The 24,560-nt window shown below is 40.0% G+C and overlaps 2 protein-coding genes across 3 annotated transcripts in view; one reads left to right on the forward strand and one right to left on the reverse strand.

Annotated features, from left to right (window-relative positions):
- On the forward strand, window positions 1–24,290 carry ppox (protoporphyrinogen oxidase). Its single transcript, XM_057833124.1, has 14 exons — window positions 1–3,588; window positions 4,588–4,742; window positions 7,915–8,001; window positions 8,096–8,230; window positions 8,347–8,462; window positions 11,343–11,475; window positions 11,574–11,718; window positions 17,038–17,231; window positions 17,290–17,350; window positions 17,835–17,953; window positions 18,025–18,138; window positions 21,392–21,541; window positions 21,669–21,711; window positions 21,792–24,290. The coding sequence occupies exons 3-14, from the start codon at window positions 7,918–7,920 to the stop codon at window positions 21,926–21,928; spliced, it is 1,431 nt and encodes a 476-aa protein (XP_057689107.1). The 5' UTR covers window positions 1–3,588; window positions 4,588–4,742; window positions 7,915–7,917; the 3' UTR covers window positions 21,929–24,290.
- The window catches only part of rbm42 (RNA binding motif protein 42), a 16,556-nt gene continuing 16,260 nt past the window's right edge, over window positions 24,265–24,560 (reverse strand). Inside the window, exon 13 of one of the 2 annotated variants that reach the window (XM_057833126.1) lies at window positions 24,265–24,454. In XM_057833126.1, coding sequence (XP_057689109.1) covers window positions 24,342–24,454 — 113 coding nt within the window. In that variant the 3' untranslated portion in view covers window positions 24,265–24,341. The remainder of the gene's footprint in view (window positions 24,455–24,560) is intronic. The other variant, XM_057833125.1, reaches the window with a different exon arrangement.

The following is a 24,560-nucleotide window of genomic DNA, read 5'->3' on the forward strand; positions in this document are numbered from 1 at the left end:
AGGCGGGAAGCGGAAGGAGAGCACACTTATCATGTTTACAAATTACGACATCAGTATGTTCTCATTCACAGCGTTCAGAGGAGCGGTCACGTCACACACGCAGACACGCATATATACAGTATATATGTACCTCTTTTCCGCAGGAGAGTGTGTGTGTGTGGGTCAGACTCTTGGATTTTCTCTCCTGTGTGTTATGCATTTCTTGGGTTATTTAAGGTTTTCTGTATGTTTTGGTTCTCCCTCTGTCACTCTTGGCCCAGTTGTGAAGGGTCTATAGAGAGGGAGAGAGGCAGGTGGAGGGAAGAGAATGTGATAGGATGCTGATTGGGTTGTGGGGTCTTCCTCTCCTCCTCCTCCTCCTGTTGTTTCTTCTCCAGACAGCTCCTCCTCTCTGTGCTGCTAATCACCATGACAACTGGTCCGGATTGCTGCTAAAGATCCAACACAGATCAATAAAGAAATAATAATTTAAAAAAGAAAAAAAAAAGAATAGAAACAGAAAGTTTAAAAAAAAAAATACAAAAAAACTTTTTAACCCTTCTGCTTAAGAGAAAAGGATAAAGTAAGAACCACTGCATCTCAATGTATTTATTACTATTTAACAAGAAAAAACAAACTGAAAGTAACCCTTTTTTCTGCTCTTTGTTTGGTTGCCTTCTTTCTGCAGGTGAGCTCTAATTGGCTATTGTAACAGTGACAGTAACCGGTGACGTGGGAATGTCACTGGTCGTGGGGGCTGGGTGGTGGGGAGGGTTTGGGGCAAAATAAAGTTGGATATATAATAAGAATAAAGAGTATACTTTTGCACACCAAAGTCAAACAAACATCAGATCTCCACTTTTTATTCCTACTAACCTGATCGGTGAGCCAACATCTTCTCAGTTTGTACGCTCCTTGGACCGGAAGGAATTGTATTTTACCTGAAATAATAAAGGAAACAGTCAGGGTAGTTCACTTTTGAACACCCGGACAGGTATCATTATAGGAGAAAAGAATCAGACTCAGCGAAGGATTGCCTGTTTCGAAGACTTTATAAACAAGATTTATATATTAAGGGTACAAACAATGTGATCCAGCCAGGAGCTGTGATCACGCAGAAGTACAACGAAAATACACAAGTCAAGGGTCTATATGCTTGTTGAAAGGGCGTTGCTTACTCTGAAACGATACCTTTTACGAAAACATGAGTGAAAGTTATTACTGCCCAACTCTGGTGATTTTCCACAGAAAGACATCCTGAGTTACAACCTTGGAAACTAGCTCTGGCTGGTACAAGAGGGAGTCAAATCAGATAAGGTAGTCAAAAGAAACCCATTTTAATATTTTCAAAGAAATGCATGTGCAGCGCAAGAACATAGATGGATACAGTCTTATAATCAGGGGTGAAAGTGGGCCAGAACGGTCAGGAACGCAGTTCCGGTATAAGATTCAGGGCCAGAACGCAGTTCCGGTATAAGATTCAGGGCCAGAATGCTGTTCCGGTACACGGTGCTTTGATTCCGAAAATATGACGGCAACTGTCAAAATGCTATGTAAAAAAAAAAAAAAAAGCTAATCTTCCACACATGCATTTCATCTTAAAGAAGAGAACAATCTACCAACACCAAATTTACATACACAAGTGTTAACAACAAGCATAATAAAGTGCTTGTGTAGCGTATTCCGTTTCCACCCATATTTATTATTTATTTTGTTCCATGGATGGCATGGAGGTTTCCCCAGCTGCTGCAGTTATCTGAGTCTGATGATGATGACTCATGTCAATGTGCTAATGCATGCAGCAAAGCAAAACGCCTGGACTCATTTATCCGTTCAATTGGCTGACATACTGACATGTGATCAGTAGAGATCGTTAGCTCTGATTGGATCAAATGTGCATATTTTCTGAAACAGCAAAAAAAAAAAAAAAAAAGGTTGAATTGATGCCACAAAAAAGGGCAACGCAACATTAAATGGATCAAATTGTTAAGGGCAACTAAAGAGTTGAGGAGGCTTATTTATTCTATTTAGTTTTATTTGCTCTGATGGGGAGGTTTAGACAACTTAGTTGTCAATGTGAACTTTGGACTCATATTTGTTCATTTATGTTAGGCTACTTATTCATTTCAGAGAGTTCCGGCAAGAAATTCTAGCCACTTTCACCCCTGCTTATAATCGAATAAAGTTTCACAGCAGCTAATAATTGTGTTTTATAAGCATTAATAAAATATTCTTTCACAGAAACTAAGCCTACAAGCAGGACTGAACGGACCCTCGCAGTTTGGCACAACTCGAATGTCACGCAGCTCAGGGTGGTGACAGATCGTCCCCCTCTCATCATCTCATGAGAAACGTGAGCTCGAAACTTGCCTCTTTTTTTTTGTGTGGAGCCTCTTTTGTGTTCTGGGCATGCGTGACAGAAATGCTTTTGTATATCTTGGGGTGAGAAATACATTCATACACCCAGGTGAAAAAAACCCTATTGAAGAGTGCTACAAAAAAAGGCGCTACTGAGCTGTGCAGCCACGGCCTAATTCGAAATAAAAATGAATCTTCTAATTTGGCTAATTCGACTAAGTGTGCCAAAAGAAATATACTTCCATTTAATGGTTAAAAAAAAAAAAAAGGGTTGTCATTGCAGCAGAGACGTTGACACGGCCCTTAAAATGTTTTACAAAGGTCTTGTAACTGGACATGTATATGTATAAGTAAATGAGTGGCTTTCTGTTGCCAGTAGTTGGCGCTGTAGAGTTGGTGCAAATAACCCCTACAGGACCCTTCAGGGTACGACTCTCATCAAGCATGGGAAGTTTGGTGCAGATATGTTGTATATCCACCAAGTTATGACTTCAAAATTTGTGGAGAGACAAAATGGTGACAGTCATTTTCACGTTCTTGTTTGGACCCATCTGCTTCAAGGAAACCTCAATATTTTTCTTCAGGCACCTGAACACATGCCTTAAGGCTTCCCTGATGCAGGTTTGAGATTATTTGAGTTTTTTTTCCCTTCGAGGAGGGGCCTCTCTTTTAAAAAAAAAAAAAAAAAGGGCATTTCCTGATCCCAGCAGGGGGCGCCAGGCCTAATGGGTAATATTTCAATGCAGTCGTGTTCAGACTGGGATACATCATACATGCCAGATGTAAAAAAAGACCATACTTTGGATCAGGGAGTTAATAGTTATTTACTGAATTTGGCCTTTTGAAAAAAATAATAAAAAAATAAAAAAGGCCGACTTTGGCGCCCCGCCCAAGTCAGGCCCGTGAATGAAAACTCACCATTTTGATTACTTGAGACAGGTGTGTCAAACCAATTCTACAAAGGGCCAACCAAGAGGGTCCTGGATTTCATTTCAAACAGATTAACCAATGAATTTTCTGCTGAAACAAGCAGCACCTGACTGCAATCAACAGATTACACTTTTAGGAGATCAGATAGGTGAAAAGATGACCTCTTTATGAGTTGGAACGAAATCTAGGACCCTCTCGGCCCTTTGTGGAATTAGTTTGACACCCCTGACTTAAGATCTCATATGTCTCATGAACAGTCTCATCAAGTTTGAGTAGGATCCAACTAACTCCTTATGTGCCAATGTCTCAGATCTGCACCCTGTAAGTCAATATAAATTTTACATTCAATCCAAAATACCTGCTATCATGTTGAGTTTGGAATATGGGTGAAAATGACTTTTTGGTGGTTTTCCACAAGGTAATTGGCTCCCCAATCTTCATTGCTCTATGTTGAAAAACCTAATAAGAGAGGGCTTTTTGAAAAAATTAAAGCGGTGATGTTGAGCTATTTTGCTACAATTTTTCATAGTCGCAAAATTAGCAAAATATACGCCAAGCTGCAAGTTTCTGCAAAGTTTGGTGAGTTTTCAAGCATGTTAAGGCTTTGAAATTGTCCATTTTCATTTGCTGAGGAAAAAAAATCATAATAATCCTTTGCATACCACTTGGTGCTCGGGCCCTAATTATAAATTCTCCAAATGATCAAGAACGGTATGGAGGCCCCATTTCTAGCACATATTTAGGTCTAGATGTCTTTTGGTGGTGTCGGCGGCGTGAGTAACTGGCAGCCATTTAACAGCAGAAACATTCTCTGGTGGCTCTACGTAATTATTACTGCATCGCTCATGTTTACGAAATATAAACAAGTTTGAAAATGTGTTTCAAAGTACACGTTTGATTGACTATAAAATAGACCTGTCGCAAAATGGCTGACATGTAACAACGGTCGTCCCCATTGGCTCATAGGGTTTACATAAATCTAAGTCTTATATGATATCTATGGTGCCTATCAACTGGGATTTGTTGGGTGGGATAGGGGACAACCTCCCAAGTTATCTTTTTTGAATGATAACTACAGTATTTCATTCTACCATTTTATAAAGTTTCCTCACTTCAGCTTGTTAAAGCACGTCTCCCAATGCACTGTAAAACACATATGAAACACATGTATCTAACACATATGAGTTGTGTCACAGTCAAACAATTCCCTTTGGGAGCACTTAAACCAATAATCATGCAAACAATAATGATAAATGTGTGACGGAATTTGTAGGAAGTGCAGTATGTACTGATGTGGTTGCAATTATTATTGTCTGCCAGTGGGTGGCGACAATGCAAATGACGGCTTGACGTTACAACGTTGGGTAAAAAACGAAGAAGACACTCGACGCTGACAGTGAGAGTGTCACACAGATCCGTGGAGGAAATTGCACGAACACGCACGGTGGAATTGCACTTTCCGGACATAATACAAGGTAACACCGGCTATATTTACCGAACAAATCATGAAATGTTTTTGTCAAGTCTAGATTGAGTTTGCAACCTTATAGCGGGTTAGCTAACTGTTTCAAAGAGGTGACTCTATTAATAATCGTTTATAAAATGTAATTTGTTGTCCGTCTCTTATGTCACGATGTAGATTTTTACCTGTTCAACTTGTTGTTTCATAACCTCGTTTCAATATTCCTTTACCTGAAAATGTGTTTGGTTGGTATTTTTCATCTGTTATTGCTATAAAAATGCTGAGAGACAACTTCAAAAGACATGTTACAAGTCATTTAAGCACGAATGAATAGTCTTAACTTCATTCACTGCGATTGACAGTGATAGACATCAAAACAATTTTAACTAGGATGATGGAAACAATGTTAATTTTCAGTGTCATTGACGACGATAGGGGTCTAATCAATTTGGACAGGAAGGGTTGACAGTGATCGGTTGATTCTTCAGACTTCTCATTCCAAATAGATTGGACGTCTATCGCCGTCAATGGCAGCCAATGAGGCAGGGGCCTAACGCAATACTGGGGCACAGCGGGGCATTGGTCAATGAGTTAAAAAAAAAAAAAAAAAAAAAAAAAATTTAGCACTTATTTTTCAACATTTTTAGCACTTATTTTTCATTTTTTAAAAAAGTCAGAATTAGCGCTTTAAACTATGCATAATCAAACAAAAATAAACGTTTCTGTTAAAAAAAAAAAAAAAAAAAAAAAAGGGACGTTTATTTGTTTTGCAGGCATTCAAAATAAAAATTGGGGACATCCCTTGGAGATAGCTAATTCACTTCTGCTCATGCTCATCAATTTCCATCTCACCTTCACCTCTTCCTGCACTCTGCTACTCTACTTTGTCTGGACAGAAATCGGGATATACTACTGTAACTGTTATGCAATTAATCAGTGTTTCTCAACTGGGAAGTTGTGACCTAAAAGTGGTTTAAGTTACCTAGGTGGGTTACCTACCTTACCTTTCTCATTCCTCCTTGCTGATTTATCCTTTCTGTTAGCAAATAACCTTTTAATATCCATTTGCAAGAGTAATGCTGTTTGAGTCAAATAGAAAAAAATACATCTTGTTTCAGGTTACAGGGACTGCAATAACAAATAAAAGTTGGAAATGATGATGAGCACACATACAAAATTGTTAGAGGTTATATCCAAAAGATAGGCAATTATTTCAGATTAATTGTAATCATTTTGTTCATATAAACAAGTAGCAATAAATAGCATCAGTATTGATACAGTTGAAATACCACGTATCATATTAACACAATCTGAAACAAAGCTGTTGAGTGAGAGCCTCTCACTCGAATCGCATTTAATTGTCATTGTATTCATAGGCAGTTAGCTAAATGCCAGGAGCTAATCTGCTACTTCAATTTGCGACCACAGTAGTTTACCGCATTTACCTGCCTGAATATGTGTAATAATAACAGCAGTAGGGCTGCAGCTATCGATTATTTTAGTAGTCGATTACTCGATGAACTAGTTCGAATAATCGAGTAATCAGATAAGGAACATAAAAAAATAAAATGCCTGACCTGAGCCTCAAACGGTATAGAAAAATAAATAAATGAGGAACTAACTTACATAGCAGAAGTCTGCTACCTTAAATCAGGGGTGGGCAAACCGGTCCTCGAGGGCCGCAGTGGGTCCTGGTCTTTGTTCCAACTGACCCAGCACGGATAGTATAACCAATGAGGTTTCAGCAGAAATGAGAAGCACCTGACTGCAATCGACTGATTGCACTTGTAAAACAGCAGATTGGTGAAAATGTGTCCTCTTAATGGGTTGCAACAAAAACCCGCACCCACTGCGGACCTTTGTGGAATAGTTTGCCCACCCCTGCCTTAAATGCTATAAAATGCTAACTTTTTGTTTTTTACAATGCTTTTAACAAATGGTTCAAACACATATTCCCACAAAAAACAGCTAAATAACACCTTTAAACTAAATTACGAATGCATAAAAAAAAAAAACATTAGCGCAAACAAAAATATAGCTTATGTTGGTCTTAACAGGGAGCCGCCGGATTCAGGCATATGAAATGAGTTATGTGATATTCACTGTTGTCCACGATAGGGCAGTGTATCCACCCAAATCAATAAAACTAAATGCGAACACTTTCCAAACAAACCATTACAACGCCACTTAAATTATGCTGCTTCGAGTATTCGTTTAATTAAATTCGAATCTTTTTTCCTAATAGAATTACTCGAGTTAATTGATTAATCGTTGCATCACTAAAGTAGTATTTATTAAGGATTTAGTGTAGGTTTTTGGGCTGGGGAGCGAATTAATGGAATTATATTGTATTCTTATGGAAAATCCTGCTCGACATACTGTAAGACCATTTTGACTTACAAACACTGTCCTGGAACGAATTAACTTCGTATATAGAGGTACCACTGTATTAAATAGGCGCATTCAGTAGATTATACTATGTAGACTTAAAACGCCAAAGTATTTAATATTAGTTTATACTTATATATTTTCGTTTATACTGTGGCACTGCAGATCAATACTGGAGTACCTGCCCCAGTGAAAATTGTCTGACGACGCCCATACAATGGGTAACTTATGGAGGAAAAAAAAGTTTAAGTTGTTAGAAATGTAAGAAGGTTGTTAACGTGTTTCCCTTAGTTGGATTGTTTTAAGTGCCAATATGTCAAAGTTACTGTGTTGTCCCCCTGCCAAGAAATCCAGCATATGTTGGTTACTGTACCAGCAAAACCAGTACCAAAACATTAAAAATCCAGCAGAACCTTGCTGAATTTGTTTAGAGACTGGTTTTGCTGTAACAAAAACTAAGCTTTGCTGGGTTTCTTAGCAGGGCAATGTAAAAACGCTCATTTTTAGAGCAGTTCATGGTCATCAATCTCCATTAGTGCAAGCCAATGTGTGAATTATTTTTCCCATCGACATTGTCAGTGTCAATCAAACATAATTGCCATTGAAATTTGCTGCATTGTAAGTGAACGTGTCCAGCAGCTGTGGGACAGTTGAGATGTGTGATAAAGCAACTTCTTCCTATCATTCTCAACAGGCCAGACGCACCCTTGCGAAGTTAGAACTCTCCTACAAGACACTTATTTGTCTCGCGTTTGCTTCCGAGTATGTCCTTAGTTGTCATTTGTGTTCTCTTCTAGCCAATGAGAACTGTTGCAGTCCTCGGAGGGGGTATCGGGGGATTGGCAGCGTCCTACTACCTTTGCAAAAGCCCCCAGGTTTCCAAGGTAGTCCCCCAAATCAGTCATTTCTTGGATTTCTATCCTTTTCCATATGTAGGCTTTCTTAAACCATTTAATGGTTGTGCCTTTTCTTCCTGAGGTCGTTTTACTTGAGTCCAGTAGTCGTTTTGGAGGTTGGTTGTGGTCCACTAGGAGGTCTGATGGAGGCGTGTTTGAACATGGACCCAGGGGGATTCGACCTGCCGGGGCAGTGGGACGAAATACCCTTAATATGGTAAGTCGCACAGAAAGTACATTGAAGAGGACTGACATCTGGTGAAGTCAAAGATATTGAACAAATGACTCATTCAATTATGAGGCATTATTAAAATATAGTGTATGTTTGTAAAGGTGGAGGACCTGGGTCTAACAGGGGAGATTCTGCCCGTCACCTACAGTCACCAAGCTTCCAAGAACAGATATTTATATGTCAACAAACAACTTCATAAGATGCCTTCAGGAATAAGGTAAACTATAGTAAAATTTTCATGGTTTCTTACAAGTTGAGCAAATTACTGCTTATTTTTCCAATAATTTAGTATTTAATAATTTAATACACAGTCTCCTTGTGACTACAGGTCGACGGATGTAGGATTTTTTTTAAAGGGCGATGCCGATTGAAAAAAAAATAAATTATTCAGCCAATTTTGTAAGCTGATATGATGTGATGTTACAGTGCCTTGCAAAAGTATTCGGCCCCCTTGAACCTTGCAACCTTTCGCCACATTTCAGGCTTCAAACATAAAGATATAAAATTTTAATTTTTTGTCAAGAATCAACAACAAGTGGGACACAATCGTGAAGTGGAACAAAATTTATTGGATAATTTCAACTTTTTTAACAAATAAAAAACGTGGGGCGTGCGATATTATTCGGCCCCCTTGCGTTAATACTTTGTAGCGCCACCTTTTGCTCCAATTACAGCTGCAAGTCGCTTGGGGTATGTTTCTATCAGTTTTGCACATGGAGAGACTGACATTCTTGCCCATTCTTCCTTGCAAAACAGCTCGAGCTCAGTGTGGAGTGTTTGTGAACAGCAGTCTTCAGCTCTTTCCACAGATTCTCCATTGGATTCAGGTCTGGACTTTGACTTGGCCATTCTAACACCTGGATACGTTTATTTTTGAACCATTCCATTGTAGATTTGGCTTTGTTTTGGATCATTGTCCTGTTGGAAGATAAATCTCCGTCCCAGTCTCAGGTCTTGTGCAGATACCAACAGGTTTTCTTCCAGAATGTTCCTGTATTTGGCTGCATCCATCTTCCCGTCAATTTTAACCATCTTCCCTGTCCCTGCTGAAGAAAAGCAGGCCCAAACCATGATGCTGCCACCACCATGTTTGACAGTGGGGATGGTGTGTTCAGGGTGATGAGCTGTGTTGCTTTTACGCCAAACATATCGTTTTGCATTGTGGCCAAAAAGTTCAATTTTGGTTTCATCTGACCAGAGCACCTTCTTCCACATGTTTGGTGTGACTCCCAGGTGGCTTGTGGCAAACTTTAAACGAGACTTTTTATGGATATCTTTGAGAAATTGCTGTCTTCTTGCCACTCTTCCATAAAGACCAGATTTGTGCAGTGTACGACTGATTGTTGTCCTATGGACAGACTCTCCCACCTCAGCTGTAGATCTCTGCAGTTCATCCAGAGTGATCATGGGCCTCTTGGCTGCATCTCTGATCAGTTTTCTCCTTGTTTGAGAAGAAAGTTTGGAAGGACGGCCGGGTCTTGGTAGATTTGCAGTGGTCTGATGCTCCTTCCATTTCAATATGATGGCTTGCACAGTGCTCCTTGAGATGTTTAAAACTTGGGAAATCTTTTTGTATCCAAATCCGGCTTTAAACTTCTCCACAACAGTATCTCGGACCTGCCTGGTGTGTTCCTTGGTTTTCATAATGCTCTCGGCACTTTAAACAGAACCCTGAGACTATCACAGAGCAGGTGCATTTATACGGAGACTTGATTACACACAGGTGGATTCTATTTATCATCATCGGTCATTTAGGACAACATTGGATCATTCAGAGATCCTCACTGAACTTCTGGAGTGAGTTTGCTGCACTGAAAGTAAAGGGGCCGAATAATATTGCACGCCCCACTTTTCAGTTTTTTATTTGTTAAAAAAGTTTAAATGATCCAATAAATGTTGTTCCACTTCACGATTGTGTCCCACTTGTTGATTCTTGACAAAAAAATTAAATTTCATATCTTTATGTTTGAAGCCTGAAATGTGGCGAAAGGTTGTAAGATTCAAGGGGGCCGAATACTTTTGCAAGGCACTGTATATGCTCTTTTTCAAGCAGTTTGATTATGAAAGGTAATTGAATCACTCATTATATAAATGTCCATATTAGAGGTTCAATTTTTCTTCAGCTACTTCCTTTTGTAACACCGGCCACTAGGTGGTACAAAAACACAGTGAGCAAAGATCATCACCCAAAAAGCAAACATAAGTCATCTTATTATATCAGCTGACACAGGGCGAGCTTGAAAAAAGTCTAAATATCGGTCCGATATAGTAGCCGGCCAATGTATCGGTCGACCTTTATGAGACAGATCAGCACCCAAAGAGCTGACATAAGTTCTTCTATTATATCGGCTATACTGTATTGGTCAATGGCCGTTCTTGAAAAAAGGCCATGTATCAGCCACTTAGAATAGAATAGAAAGCTTTTACTGTCATTGTACAGAGTAAAACAAGATTTAAAGCTTTGCCATAACGTGCATTACATAAAAGAAAAGCAAAGTACAGTAATACCAACATAAAAACACAGGTTACCGTGTATACCGGTTTGGGGTTAAAGTGAATTAGTGACAATCAGCAAATGTTGATGTAGTGGTAATATAACAGTGACAATTTACAGTGCTCGGACAAGGAGGCAGATGGCTGACATGATATGATGGTACAAATGACAATTTGTGCATTGTTATTGCTGTAACAATGCAAAAATGCTATAATGTAAGAATACAAATATTGTATATGGAGTACCCAGATTGGGACAGATGTACTGACAATGTAGTGGCATTAAAAGTGTAATGACAGCGACATGTCAGTGAAAACCTGAGTTGAGTATGGTGACCACTCTTGGAGAGAAACTGCCTCTCAGTTTGTTTGTTTAGGCTGTTATGGCCCTGTATGTGAGGGCAACAAGTTGAAGAGGTGGAAGCTGGGGGGGGGGGGGCAATGTAGTCTTTTATGATGCTCCTTGCCCTTCCTAGACACCAATAGTTGAAAAAGGATTTTCAGTATCCCCCCCAAGATTCTTTCCACTGGGATGCACATGCTGAAGTTGTTGTCCATCTCGTTAATGTAATTAATTGCACTATTTTGTCTTGCTGTCTTTCAGTGGTCTTTTCCGGACAGTGAGCCCGTTCTCCCGCCCTTTGCTGTTTAGTATTGCCACCGAGATCTTTGCAAAGAGAAGCAAAAATGAAGACGAATCCATACATTCGTTTGTGTCTCGAAGGCTTGGAAAACAGGTGACTATTAGGGAATTTAAGTTTGTGGAAGCCCAGAGCTACTAGTACTTGCCAAACACACAATGACTGTAGGTCTGTTTGTTTGTGTGTCGCACTAGCTGGCGGACATTGCCGTGGACAGTCTGTGTCGGGGGGTGTTTGCGGGGGATTGCCGCAAGTTGAGCGTGCGCTCTTGTTTCCCCGTCCTCTACAACGCAGAGCAGCACAGAGGTTCCTTGACACTCGGCATGCTGCTGGGATCTGGTACGGTCCAACGTTCATATCCATACCTTTAGGGATGTCCCGATCCGATCATGTGATTGCAGATCAGGCCAAATGCGCCATTTTTCAGAGGATCAGAATCGGGTGAAAAGGATTGGGTTTTTAATTTAAAAAAATATATTTGTGTTTCTGCTTCATGCTCGTACAGTGCCACAGCCTGTCACCCTCCCTCCAGCTACTCAGTGCGTTTTTCTTGGTCACCAGTGCAACTGGCATTTGGTACTTTAAGTTAACGATGATTAAGAGGTTTGTAGCTTCAATTTGGCCAGAGAAGCCTCGGTAGCTCTACGATCAAAGGCACAAATGTGTTAATCATCGTTGAACTTGCGGCTTAGTATGAAGTGTGCTGTGCCAACTCATTCACTGTGTTCTCAGCAGCTTGAGTGAATTTGGGTGGACACACTCAGATAAAATATACAGTGGGGAGAACAAGTATTTGATACACTGTCAATGGGTTTTCCCATTGTGAGTGTATCAAATACTTGTACTCCCCACTGTATGAATGTGAGGGTGAAAAATAGTATGGCGTTTAAGTTGATGCAATGAAAAATGTAGGTGCGCCTACATTTTGTGCCGGTGCACCTGACGAAAAAGTTGTGCAACCAGTACAAAAACTAAGTGCAGAACCTTGGTAAAATATATACACCTCACAATGTTAATTTTTTCCAAAGCCGTTCAGGCCTATCCCAAACAGCTTTTCAAAGTACGTGCTGAAAATTCTTCAAATTTTAATATCGCAATATGTCGCAAATCCCCTAAAAATCACAGTGAGTTTTTTCCCGATATCGTTCAGGACTAATTACTGTAAATATATTTTTTTACTTATTAGAAAAAAGAAATACAATGGCATTGCCAAAATATACATAAATATTTTTACACTCTGCAACACTCTCGGAAAAAGCGGAAGAAGATGTACTGTAAAAATTTCAGTACTGTAACATGTTTGGAACCTTTGTTCAAATATAAACAACCGGACCGGGACTCAGTATCGTCAGATTCTCAAAATCAGGTGACTCTCATTCGGACTCTGCTGCAAAAATATGCAAACGGAACCAGGCATGTGCCGATTACTGGTTTCTAGATTTACCGTGGTATAAAAACGTCAAGGTTTTAAAACTGCAAAAATGTTCCGTCATACTGTCCCTAATGTATTAAGTAATTTTCATGTCACAAAAATTGACAGCAAATCCCTCGCTTGCAGCTATGAGGCTCAACCCTCTCGCACCGGTTGTTGCTCAGTTTCAGTGAGTCAGCTGTGCTACACGATGGCTGGAGGAGGTGAAACTCCTGAACTTTTTTCCCTCCACTGAAGAATATGAAATCGCCGGTATGGTGATACTACGGCTACAGAAAAGTTACAGACGACCGCGGCTCAGAGGAACAGTGCCAACCGACATGTAAAACATGTTTGTGGAGGGTGACTGTCTAGGAGGCAATACCTCCAATATGATCTGTATGTATATAAAATTAAAGGTTCTGTCATGAACGTTTCCCACCAGCTACAAGAGTTGACAAGCGTCTTTAGTGTGTCTAGCGGTGATAAAACGTGTTTTTGTAAGCATGATGCAAGTCATACACATGTGTTTTTTATGGAAAATAATTAAATTATTTTTGTTCTGATGGTAGTAATGTTTGGCTGTGAGTTTAAGCTCACCTAAAGGACTATTTAGAATGTTATTTTTAAAATTAATTTATTTTGTGTTATTTTTTAAAATTTATGTATTTTAACTTGGAATTATACTTATGTTTCAATTTCCTAATGTTTTGAAAAATAAAAATCCTATTCAATGGAATTTTTTTTTTTTTTAAACCCATACATTTCAAAATAATACATTTTAGAGCTGTAATTGCAATACCATGAAACAGTGATATTTTGGCTTAAGGTTATCATACTGTCAGAATATCATACCGGCACATTCGTAATCGGGATAATCCTAGTATTTCCATTTTCCATGTCATACTCCTTACCAGAAGTGGTAGAGTAGCCAAAAATTTTACGCAAGTAAGCGTAGCTTTACTTCAAAACAATATTAACTCAAGTAAAAGTAATCATCCAAAAAATGTACTCAAATACAAGTATTCAGTGAAAACAAAATAATCAATTAACATTGGACAATGTCTGATTTTTTAATTTTTTTTAAAAAAATTGTATTTTTTTTCACAGCACAACACCATCTAACTCAACCGTTATTACTATACCGTGCTACACCCTATTACATGACCATATTAGGCCAAAGAAATACACAAAAATCATCGCATTCCGACTCGCAAAATCTACAGAAATTAAACCTCACCCGTCTAAAGCGCATAAGTCCCCTCCAGTGGAGAAAAAATATTTCTCCACTTTCCTCGCTTTCAGGTAATGTTGACGGCAACGCTCCTTTTGAAATGTATTTTTCATGGTACTTCAAAGACACCATGCGATTGAACAGGTTGGCATGATCATTGGACAAGTTTGTGTGTGTTCATGTGACTATTGTTACGTCTGATTGGTGTAACAGTCATTATTTTTGCGACGTCTCATTGGTAAAATTGGTGGAGCGACTGTGGGAGTCTCTGGCAAAAAAGTGTAAGGACTCTAGTGTAGTCCAAAGTAGCAGAGTAAGAGTAGTGTTTCTTCACAAATCTACTCAAGTAAGAGTAAAAGGTATGGAGTGGTAAAATTACTCTTAGAAGTAGACTTTTCTCAAAAATTTACTCAAGTAAAGACTTTGTAAATGCAACATGTTATTACCCACCTCTGCCCCTTACATGCAAGTTACTACAGTGGGGCAAATAAGTATTTAGTCAACCACCAATTGTGCAAGTTCTCCTACTTAAAAAATTAGAGAGGCCTGTAATTGTCAACATGGGTAAACCTCAACCATGAGAGACAGAATGTGGAAAAACCCCCAGAAAATCACAGTTTGATTTTTAAAGAATTTATTTCCAAATTAGAGTGGGGAAAAAAGTATTTGGTCACCTACAAACAAGCAAGATTTCTGGCTGTCAAAGAGGTCTAACTTCGTCTAACGAGGCTCCACTCGTTACCTGTATTAATGGCACCTGTTTTAACTCATTATCGGTATAAAAAACACCTGTCCACAACCTCAGTCAGTCACACTCCAAACTCCACTACGGCCAAGACCAAAGAGCTTTCGAAGGAAAAATTGTAGACCTGCACCAGGCTGGGAAGACTGAATCTGCAATAGGTAAAACGCTTGGTGTAAAGAAATCAACTTTGGGAGCAATTATTAGAAAATGGAAGACATACAAGACCACTGATAATCTCCCTCGATCTGGGGGTCCATGCAAGATCTCACCCCGTGGCGTCAAAATTATAACAAGAACAGTGAGCAAAAATCCCAGAAATGACCTACAGAGAGCTGGGACCCCAGTAACAAAGGCTACTGTCAGTAATACAATGCGCCGCCAGGGACTCAAATCCTGCACTGCCAGACGTGTCCCCCTGCTGAAGCCAGTACACGTCCAGGCCCGTCTGCGGTTTGCTAGAGAGCATTTGGATGATCCAGAAGAGGACTGTAAGAATGTGTTATGGTCAGATGAAACCAAAATAGAACTTTTTGGTAGAAACACAGGTTCTCGTGTTTGGAGGAGAAAGAATACTGAATTGCGTCCGAAAAACACCATACCCACTGTGAAACATGGGGGTGGAAACATCATGTTTGGGGCTGTTTTTCTGCAAAGGGACCAGGACGACTGATCTGTGTAAAGAAAAGAATGATTGGGGCCATGTATCGAGAGATTTTAAGTGAAAATCTCCTTCCATTAGCAAGTGCATTGAAGATGAGACATGGCTGGGTCTTTCAGCATTTCAATGATCCCAAACACACAGCCAGGACAACAAAGCAGTGGCTTCGTAAGAAGCATTTCAAGGTCCTGGAGTGGCCTAGCCAGTCTCCAGATCTCAACCACCTAGAAAATCTGTGGGGTGAGTTGAAAGTCTGTGTTACCCAACGACAGCCCCAAAACATCACTGCTCTAGAGGAGATCTGCATGGAGGAATGGGCCAAAATACCAGCAACAGTGTGTGAAAAGCTTTTGAAGAGTTACAGAAAACATTTGGCCTCCGTTATTGCCAACAACGGGGACATACAGTGCTGCTCAAAAGTTTGTGAACCCCCTCAACATTTTGGAATTTTCTATTATTTCAACCTGATTTCCTAATCAATCAATTCAGTAGTTTTTTTTTTTTGTTTTTTTAACAGTTGTGTTGTCGAGACTAAATTAAAAAGAGTTTTCATCAACTGATGTAGGTGCAAAATTGAACTGTTTGGTCACAACCAAAACCGCCATGTCTGGCGAAAAGTCAACACTGCATACCACCAAAAGAACCTTCTCCCAACAGTGAAGCATGGAGGTGGGAATGTCAAGATCTGGGCTTGCTTTTCATCCTCAGGACCTGGACAACTCCACATAGTCCAGGGAATCATGAATTCTGAGGAATATTGTCAAATCCTAGAACATAACCTGACGCCATCTGTTTTGAAGTTAAAGCTTGGCAGAAGGTGGATCATGCAACATGATAATGATCCAAAGCATTCCAGCAATACAACCAAGGAATGGCTGAAAAAGAAGAAGATTCGTGTTCTGGACTGGCCCAGTCAAAGTCCTGACCTAAATCTCATTGAAATGCTGTGGCGGGACCTGAAGCGAGCAGTTCATGCCAGACGCCCATCAAACCTCTCTCAACTGACTGCGTTCTGCAAGGAAGAATGGGCAAAAATCCCCCAAAGTAGATGTGGGAGGCTGATTAGTCACTACAGAAACCGTTTGGTTGAGGTAATCTCTGCAAAAGGAGGCGCAATATCCTATTAACTGAAGGGGTTCACATACTTTTGCACACATGATATCTGAGTTTTTCTTAAATCAACCACTTTTGTTAAATAAAGAATGACAATATAACTATTTCTTTTGTTTCAGTCCATTATTTGGAATGTCAGTATTGTGGATTTGGGTATAACTTAACATTTAATAAGGTTATTTTAGTTTTTTTTTTACAAAAAATCTGACCATCGCTGTGGGGTTCACAAACTTTCGAGCAGCACTGTATCAAAGTATTGAGATGAACTTTTGGTATTGACCAAATACTTATTTTCCACCATGACTTGCAAATCTTAAAAAATCAAACCATGTGATTTTCTGTTTTTTTTTTTTTTCCCACATTCTGTCTCTCATGGTTGAGGTTTACCCATGGTGACAATTACAGGCCTCTCTAATATTTTCAAGTGGGAGAACTTGCACAATTAGTGGTTGACTAAATACTTATTTGCCCCACTGTATGTCGGTGTAAATCCGCAGGACCTTCCCACGTGGTTCCTCCTGGGCCTCTGAGTCAGAGATCGATGAAGGAGTCATGGGCCCAATGGTCCCTCAGAGGAGGATTGGAGGAACTCCCGGAACGCATCGTTGAGTTTCTCCAAAGGAGCGCGAGGGTAGAGCTACACCGAGACGCGTCTGTCAAACACATCAGCCCTTTGACTAAAGGTTGGACGGTAAGAAAAAGGCACACCTCGTGTTGTTGTTATTGTCACAGTTTGCCTTTGGCTTTAGATCCATCTGGAGGATGGACTCGTATCTGCTGACCACATCATCTCTGCTCTTCCCGCTAAAGGTCAGTCGCGGCGTCACGACGGAGCAACATCTTTTACAAGTGCAGTGTAGGGCTATTCTCATAGACGAGTACGGGAGAACAGATTTGTTTGTCACAAATTTTATCTTTAATGAATATTTTCTCTTTAACACCTCTTAGAGGAGTCATTCATTTATTATAGGGAATCTTATTATGTTGGGGTGGATTTGACATTCTTTCCATTTTTCAGCTTTTTTTTTTTTTTCAAACAATAATCAATCAAATACAATCTTGACACTTTGTGACAATAATCCCCCTTGTTAAGTTGGTTGCCACCTGTAATTTAAATGGGATTCAGTTAAATTTAACTGATATTGCACTAAACCGCCCTCTGGTGGTCGAGAAGTGTGACAATCAACCAACGTGCAAACAAACCCTATTCTCTCCTAATGCCGTTGCTAACAAAAATCTTCCGACTGAGAACATATCATTCACCAAAAGTTGTGGCACTGCACGGCCTTCTTAGTGCTTTCGTCCACGCTGCCATCTTCGTGTCAGCCTCTCGTCCGCGAGTTGCGTGACATCTCCTCTGTCACCGTCGCTGTGGTCAACCTGCAATATGAAGGCTCCGTACTCCCAGTGACGGTACGTATGAGAATTAAGACACACGTACACACTAAATAGACAAGTGAGTATGTTTGTGTCACTCTCACCAGGGATTTGGACACTTGGTTCCATCATGGGAGGAACCGGGTTTGCTGGGAGTGGTCTACGACTCGGTCCCCTTCCCTCAACACGACAGACCTAATGGCGCGTCAACCAGACTAACGGTAATTGGTCGTTCCAGAATTGGAGGACATTTAGCATCTGACTCTTCACAATTTGTAGTAAAATGAAGAATTTTTTAGTAGATTTACTTGACTTACTACTAAGACTAAGGCTGCAACAACTAATCGGTTCAAATCAATTAATAAATTTGTGAATTTGATCATCCATTTTTGCTGGCAGCTATGAACAGTCCCATTTGGGTCTTTTTTTGTGTGTAATGTGAGGCTGTGTGCGCGTGACAGTGATTACAGCAAGAGAGAGAGTTCACTGCTACACTCAGGTTGGGTTGCTGAATCAATAATATTATGGGTCGAGAGTTTGATTATCTTTTGTGTTGTTTGATCCAGTGTGCCTCGTCAGAGATGAGTATACGAAGCCAATAGTGTACCGCACGTAATACGTCACTTTTGCTCATTAATATTCATGACGTTAGCAACTATTACGAGGAGGGGTCAAACTCGTGTTTGTTCCTCATACTAGATGGATGTAAATAGTGTACGAATGAGATGATTACTGAGCTAAACCTACCAATTCTGTCCAAAAATGGGGCCAAATTCACTGGTAAAGATGTGGAAGAACATACAAATGTTCAGTTAAAGAGATGGCTTGAAAAAGAGCCAACCTGATCCAGAGGTAGCTTTTTTATCGACAACTTTTTCTTGTGTGCATTGCCTTACGCCACTGCCAATGACATTCTCCTGTTTCAACAAGCTATCATTTACCACCATATGCCCTCCCTCTGTCTTATATATTATATCCTCTGGTTTTCCTACGTCTCTGAACGTTCTTGGGGTTGATTTATATGTCTATTTTTGTGTAGCAATCGCAAATGCCACTCAGTGACAGCCAACGAACACTTTTAATTTTTTCATTAATAACAAATCTTAATTCTATAATTTATTTACACTTCCCCCTTACTAAAGTTGTTTCTTTACAACAGAAAAGGTAATAACAGTGGCAGTCAGATACCATTTTAATTGTTTTCAGATCATTCATTGTCAGACACAAGTAGCATGGCAAAACGCCACCTTAAAAAATAAGTAAAAATATCAAAATGGCTTACCTCTTTGGGGCAGGCTGTGGCAGCATTGTTATCTGTAGGACCATGGCCCCTAACAAAATGTTTACTGCATATGAAGGTGAATGGCTTCACCTTGCTGGCATTAAACTGGTCTTTTGGACGTCCGTACAAGTTGATCCATTGTTCACATATTTTGGCTTCGGCAAACGTATGAAGAAAACATCCTTCCTCTGTTGTAATATCTAGAGCAGGGGTGTCCAAACTTTTTGCAAAGGGGGCCAGATTTGGTACGGTAAAAATGTGGGGGGGCGACCTTGGCTGACGTCCTTTACATAGAACAATATATTTAAGCAAATTTTAGCAAGCCATTCCGTGTGTCACATTTGCTTTATTATTTTTTTTTATTAATAATTTCCACAATCTTGCAACTAGCCTTTGTGATGTTCTTTTTCGGCTCTCGGGCTCTTGTGAAATACTGCTGCTGTAAAATTAAACTAGCTTCAAGTTGCTTGAATTTCTTGCTACGTATCTTCTCTGTAATCTTGTCGTAAATGTCAGCGTGTCTTGCTTGGTAATATCACCTCACATTGAACTCTTTAAAAACAGCAACTGTCCCTTTGCAAATGAGGCAGACACAGTTGTTGTGTATTTTAGTAAAGAAGTAGTCCAATTTCCACCTATCGTTGACGCGTCGGCCATCGCAGTCAACTTTCTTTTTTGTGTTGTCGCCATTTTAGAACATTGGGAATAAAGGCTCACATGGGGTAATGTTGCTTAGAGTGCTGCTGCCTTTTAGTGGGTAAATGAGGAGCAGCATTTAGTGTGTGAGCTACTTCATATGCTGGTAGCAGTACTGCTGACCAATTTATTAAGTCTGTGTGCGGGCCAGACGTTATTGATTTTATGACTGAGGCTGGGGGCCGGATGAAATTTGACCAAGGGCCGCATTTGGCCCCCGGGCCGGACTTTGGACATGTCTGATCTAGAGTCATTTCTACAAGCGTAGGGGTGGCGTGGCTCAGCGGTAGAGTAGTTGTCCCCCAACCCAGAGGTTGTGGGTTCGATTCTTCGCCTTGATGAACTCGCCTAAGTATCCTTGAGCAAGATACTGAACCCCATGTTGCTCCTGGTGCTGTGTCACCAGTAGGTGAATGGCGAGATAGTGTAAAGCGCTTTGAGCGCCTTGAAAGGTGGAAAAGCGCTATATAAGTATAACACCATTTACCACCACCAAGCTCCATAGCAGCAGTGTTTACGCGGCATGATCTTTTTTTGAAAGATCACAAGCAGTACGAGCATTGGTTGTATGTAGTGCTGCAACAAATAATCGATTAACTCGAGTATTCGATTAGAAAAAAATATTCGAATTAAATTTTGGTGCTCCGAGTATTCGTTTGATTAAAGTGGTGTTGTAATGGTTTATTTTGAAAGTGTTAGTATTAAGTTCTATTGATCAGGGTGGATATATTGCCCTCTGGTCTGCCTCATTTCACATGACTGAATCCAAGTGCTCCCTGTTAAGACCAACGTAAGCAAAGTTTTTTTTTTGAGCTAGTGTTTTTTTTAATGCATTTATAATTTAGTTTATAGGTATATTTGGCCGTTATTTGTGGGAATATGTGTCTGAACCATTTGTTAGGAGCATTGTAAAAAAAAAAAAAAAAAAAGTTAGCATTTTATAGCATTTAAGCTAGCGGACTTTTGCTATGTAAGTTAGCCAATTGTTCTTTTGTTAGACACAGATCGTCATCTATTTGTTTTTGTATATCAGTCGAGGCTCAGCTCAGGTATTTTAATTTTTTATGTTCCTTATCCGATTACTCGATTATTCGAACCAACTAGTTCATCGATTAATCGACTACTAAAATAATCGATAGCTGCAGCCCTAGTTGTATGCGAACACGCGTGTATTTTGACTCCCTCCCGGTTTACAATGGTGACGTTACGCAGCCTTGCGGTCCAAAAATAGCATTAGTGCGGTACGATATTGTATTGTTTGTATACTTTGTTGATGAGATGTTACTACCTAGCACGGAGCGCTAAGCTAGTTGGCGATGATGCTTATCAGTGTCTTAAGTGTCGTTTGTACGTGTAATTGATAATACACACACCAAAAAATAAGTTGAATAAGTATTTGTCCAACTTTACTGAAAATACACCACCCTAAATAATAAGAGTTTGGCAGTTTAGTTGGCAGCTCACTCACAATTTTGTGGCCGTGACCGCTGTCCTAGGTAATGATGGGTGGCGCCTGGTTCCATCAAGAGTTCGGCTCTCCGGACACCATAAAAGAGGAGCAGCTTTTGGAGCAAGCCACCGAGGCGGTGCAACGTCACCTGGGAGTGACCTCGGCACCTAGTTGGAGTTGCGTTGCGCTACATAAGGTGGGATGACGTTCTTTGCATTGGATGGATGAAAATAGTTGATTTTCAATTCATTGGAGTGATTTGACAATGACTTGCCACAAATGTAAAGGATTCGAAGCCACTGTTCATTTTTGTCTCCAATCAGGATTGTATACCTCAGTATTATGAGGGGCACTTTCGCCGAGTAGGTATGTATCAATTCACACAGACGGGATGCTAATCATTGGATCATATTTTCATTAGAATGTGTCGTCTTGTGTCATTTCAGAACGCATGCGCAGCTTTATCAACAAAAACAACCTTTCGCTTTCTCTAACCGGATCCTCCTTTGATGGCGTGGCCGTCAACGATGTCATCTTTAGTGCAAGGACAGCTGTAGAGGAGTTGCTGGGAACCGCAGTTTGATGGAGATCCAAATAACATGACATTATTATTAACAAAATAGTTTGAAGGGAAATTTTTTTTTCTGATAATGATGAAACGTATCTCTGATACACTTATGATTATGGATACAGGTTCTGAAGCTGAATATTTAAGGTGCTAAGATTCAGTTACTCCACCCAAAACAATGCTTAAGGAAACACCCACTTTTTTCAGCAATTAATTGATGATCATGTCTAGCTTTTTAGTGCTGCACTAGATAGTAGGGGAGCGTGGGGTAAGATCAGCCAAAGGATAAGCTGATGCACCCCTTGTATCTAGGTAACTACACAAACTTTGTCATGTGAAAATAAATTCAGGAAGCACCCATCATTTCTGTCTAGCTGCATTAAAGTGAAGCGCTTGGGATAAGGGTAATGGCTTGTTATACAAAATTGTCAAAATCACACAGATGAAAATACAGTGTCTGCTTTAACTAAAACCACCCAAACATTTATAGGTTTTCATATTTTAATGAGGATAGCATGCAAAGACAGAAGGAGGAAAAATAAGGCCTAAGAAGACTTACATTTTTTACCAAAACAATTTAACTCAGGTGTGTGCCCAATCACGGATGAGTGGTTTAAAGCTGCCCTGCCCACTATAAAACACACACCTGGTAAGAATTGTCTTAATGAGAAGCATTGTCTGATGTGCATCATGGCTCGGTCAAAAGAGCTGTCTGAAGACCTGCGATCAAGGATTGTTGAATTGTAGAAAGCTGGGAAAGGATCTCTCAAAGTTTAGATATTCATCAATCGACAGTCAGAGAAGTTGTCTACAAATGGTGGGAATTTGGCACTGTTGCTTCTCTCCCAGGGAGTGGCCATCCACCAAAAATGACGCCAAGAGTTCAGCGCAGAATACTAAAGTGTCCGCTAAAGACAGAGAAATCACTGGCACAGTCCAGTATCTCTGTGCACACATCAACTATATGTAATACTATGGACAAGAATGGTGTTCATGGGAGGACTCCACAGAGGAAGCCACTGCTGTGTTGCTCGTTTAATGTTTGCAAAAAGGCACTTGGACACTCCACAGACGTTTTGGCAAAATATTGTGGACTGATGAAACCAAAGTTGAATTGTTTGGGAGTAACACACAATGCCATGTGTGGGGGGAAAAAATGGAACAGCTCACCAACATCACCTCATCCCCACCGTGAAACGTGGAGGGAGCATCATGATTTGTTTTGCTATCTCAGGGCCTGAGCAACTTGCAGTCATTAATGGAAGAATGAATCCAAAAGTTTCAGATGTTTTGCAGGAAAACCTGCGACCGTCTGTCAGACAATTGAAGCTAAAAAGGATGGATGCTGCAACAAGACAATGATCCAAAACACAGAAGTAAATGAACTTCAGAATGGTTTCAGAAGAACAAAATACACGTTCTGGAGTGGCCAAGTCAAAGTTCAGACACAAACCCAATTGAGATGCTGACTGTGGGATGACCTAAAGACAGCACAGCGATTCATGCCAGACATCCCCAGGAATCTGATTGAACTTCAGCACTTGTAGAGAAGAATGGGCCAAGATTAGTCCTGATCGACGTGCCAGACTGAGCTGCAGCTACAGGAAGCGTGCGGTTGAAGTTATTGCCGGCAAAGGGGATCACAAAATATTTAATGTGATTGTTCACTTACTTACCCCCCCCCCCCCCTTCTGTCAATGTTTGCATATTATCATTACAACAAAAACCTTTAAATTTTTGGGGTGGTTTAAAGCACTGTTTTTTCCATCTGTGTGGTTTTGACAAAGCTCAGATCACATTTGGTGATTTTATGCAGAAATGTGAAAAATTCATAATTTTTTTTGCCGTTGCGATCGACCTAATGAGCAGCTCTGAGCTAGAGGATAACTTTTGTAATGTCATTATTTTGGAAATACATTCTCAAAAGAATATGTTCATCATTCTGTAATTTTTTGTGTGGGGCAACATAAAAGTGGTTCATCTCACCCCACTCTTCTTGACATGTTCAATGACAATGGTCATACAACAAGAGAATAAAAAGCCAACTGATAGCATTCTAGCAGAGTGCAAAAATCTGCAGCTCATCCTGCGTGCGACATCTTCTGTTGGAAGATTTTTAAGTAGGTGGGGCCAAGACAGCCGAGAAGACTAATGATCTAATTTCACTATCAGGCATTTTCTGTCCCTTTTTGGAAGGATTTGTACTAAATATTTGAAAGTCATCTGCTGTAGTATTTCATAGCACCTTTAAATGAGCCAGGGAAATGATTGTACAAACAATATTCTGGAGCCTATAAAACAAATGAATGTAAAATGTGGATGAGTGTATGCAGAGATGTGTAAAATGATTGAGAATACAAAAGCACCATGTCCATCATGAAGAGTTGACTTTATTTAAAACGTGGGGAAAAAAAAAAGTTAATGCTTTCTATCTAAGGCCCAGCTTTTTCTTTTCTCTCTGCTTCTTTCGAACAACCTCCATGTTGCGATCCTTCCACATGCTTTTTCTCAGTTTGATGGGACGACTGCCGACGTATTTTCCTGCATGGAAAGGTTATCGATTGAACACCATGACTGACCCACACACATAGTTCGGGTTATGTGTTTGTACTGCTGCTATATCCAAAATGTGCTCAATTGGAATAAA

The sequence above is a fragment of the Corythoichthys intestinalis genome, chromosome 4 (assembly GCF_030265065.1).
Source record: "Corythoichthys intestinalis isolate RoL2023-P3 chromosome 4, ASM3026506v1, whole genome shotgun sequence".
NCBI lineage: Eukaryota > Metazoa > Chordata > Actinopteri > Syngnathiformes > Syngnathidae > Corythoichthys > Corythoichthys intestinalis.

Excerpts from the sequence above, each read along its gene's own strand:
- ppox (XM_057833124.1), top strand. The coding sequence starts at position 7,918 with ATGAGAACTGTTGCAGTCCTCGGAGGGGGTATCGGGGGATTGGCAGCG. Across the intron at positions 8,231-8,346 it reads GACGAAATACCCTTAATATG|GTGGAGGACCTGGGTCTAAC; the intron begins GTAAGTCGCACA and ends ATGTTTGTAAAG. Across the intron at positions 11,476-11,573 it reads CTCGAAGGCTTGGAAAACAG|CTGGCGGACATTGCCGTGGA; the intron begins GTGACTATTAGG and ends GTGTCGCACTAG.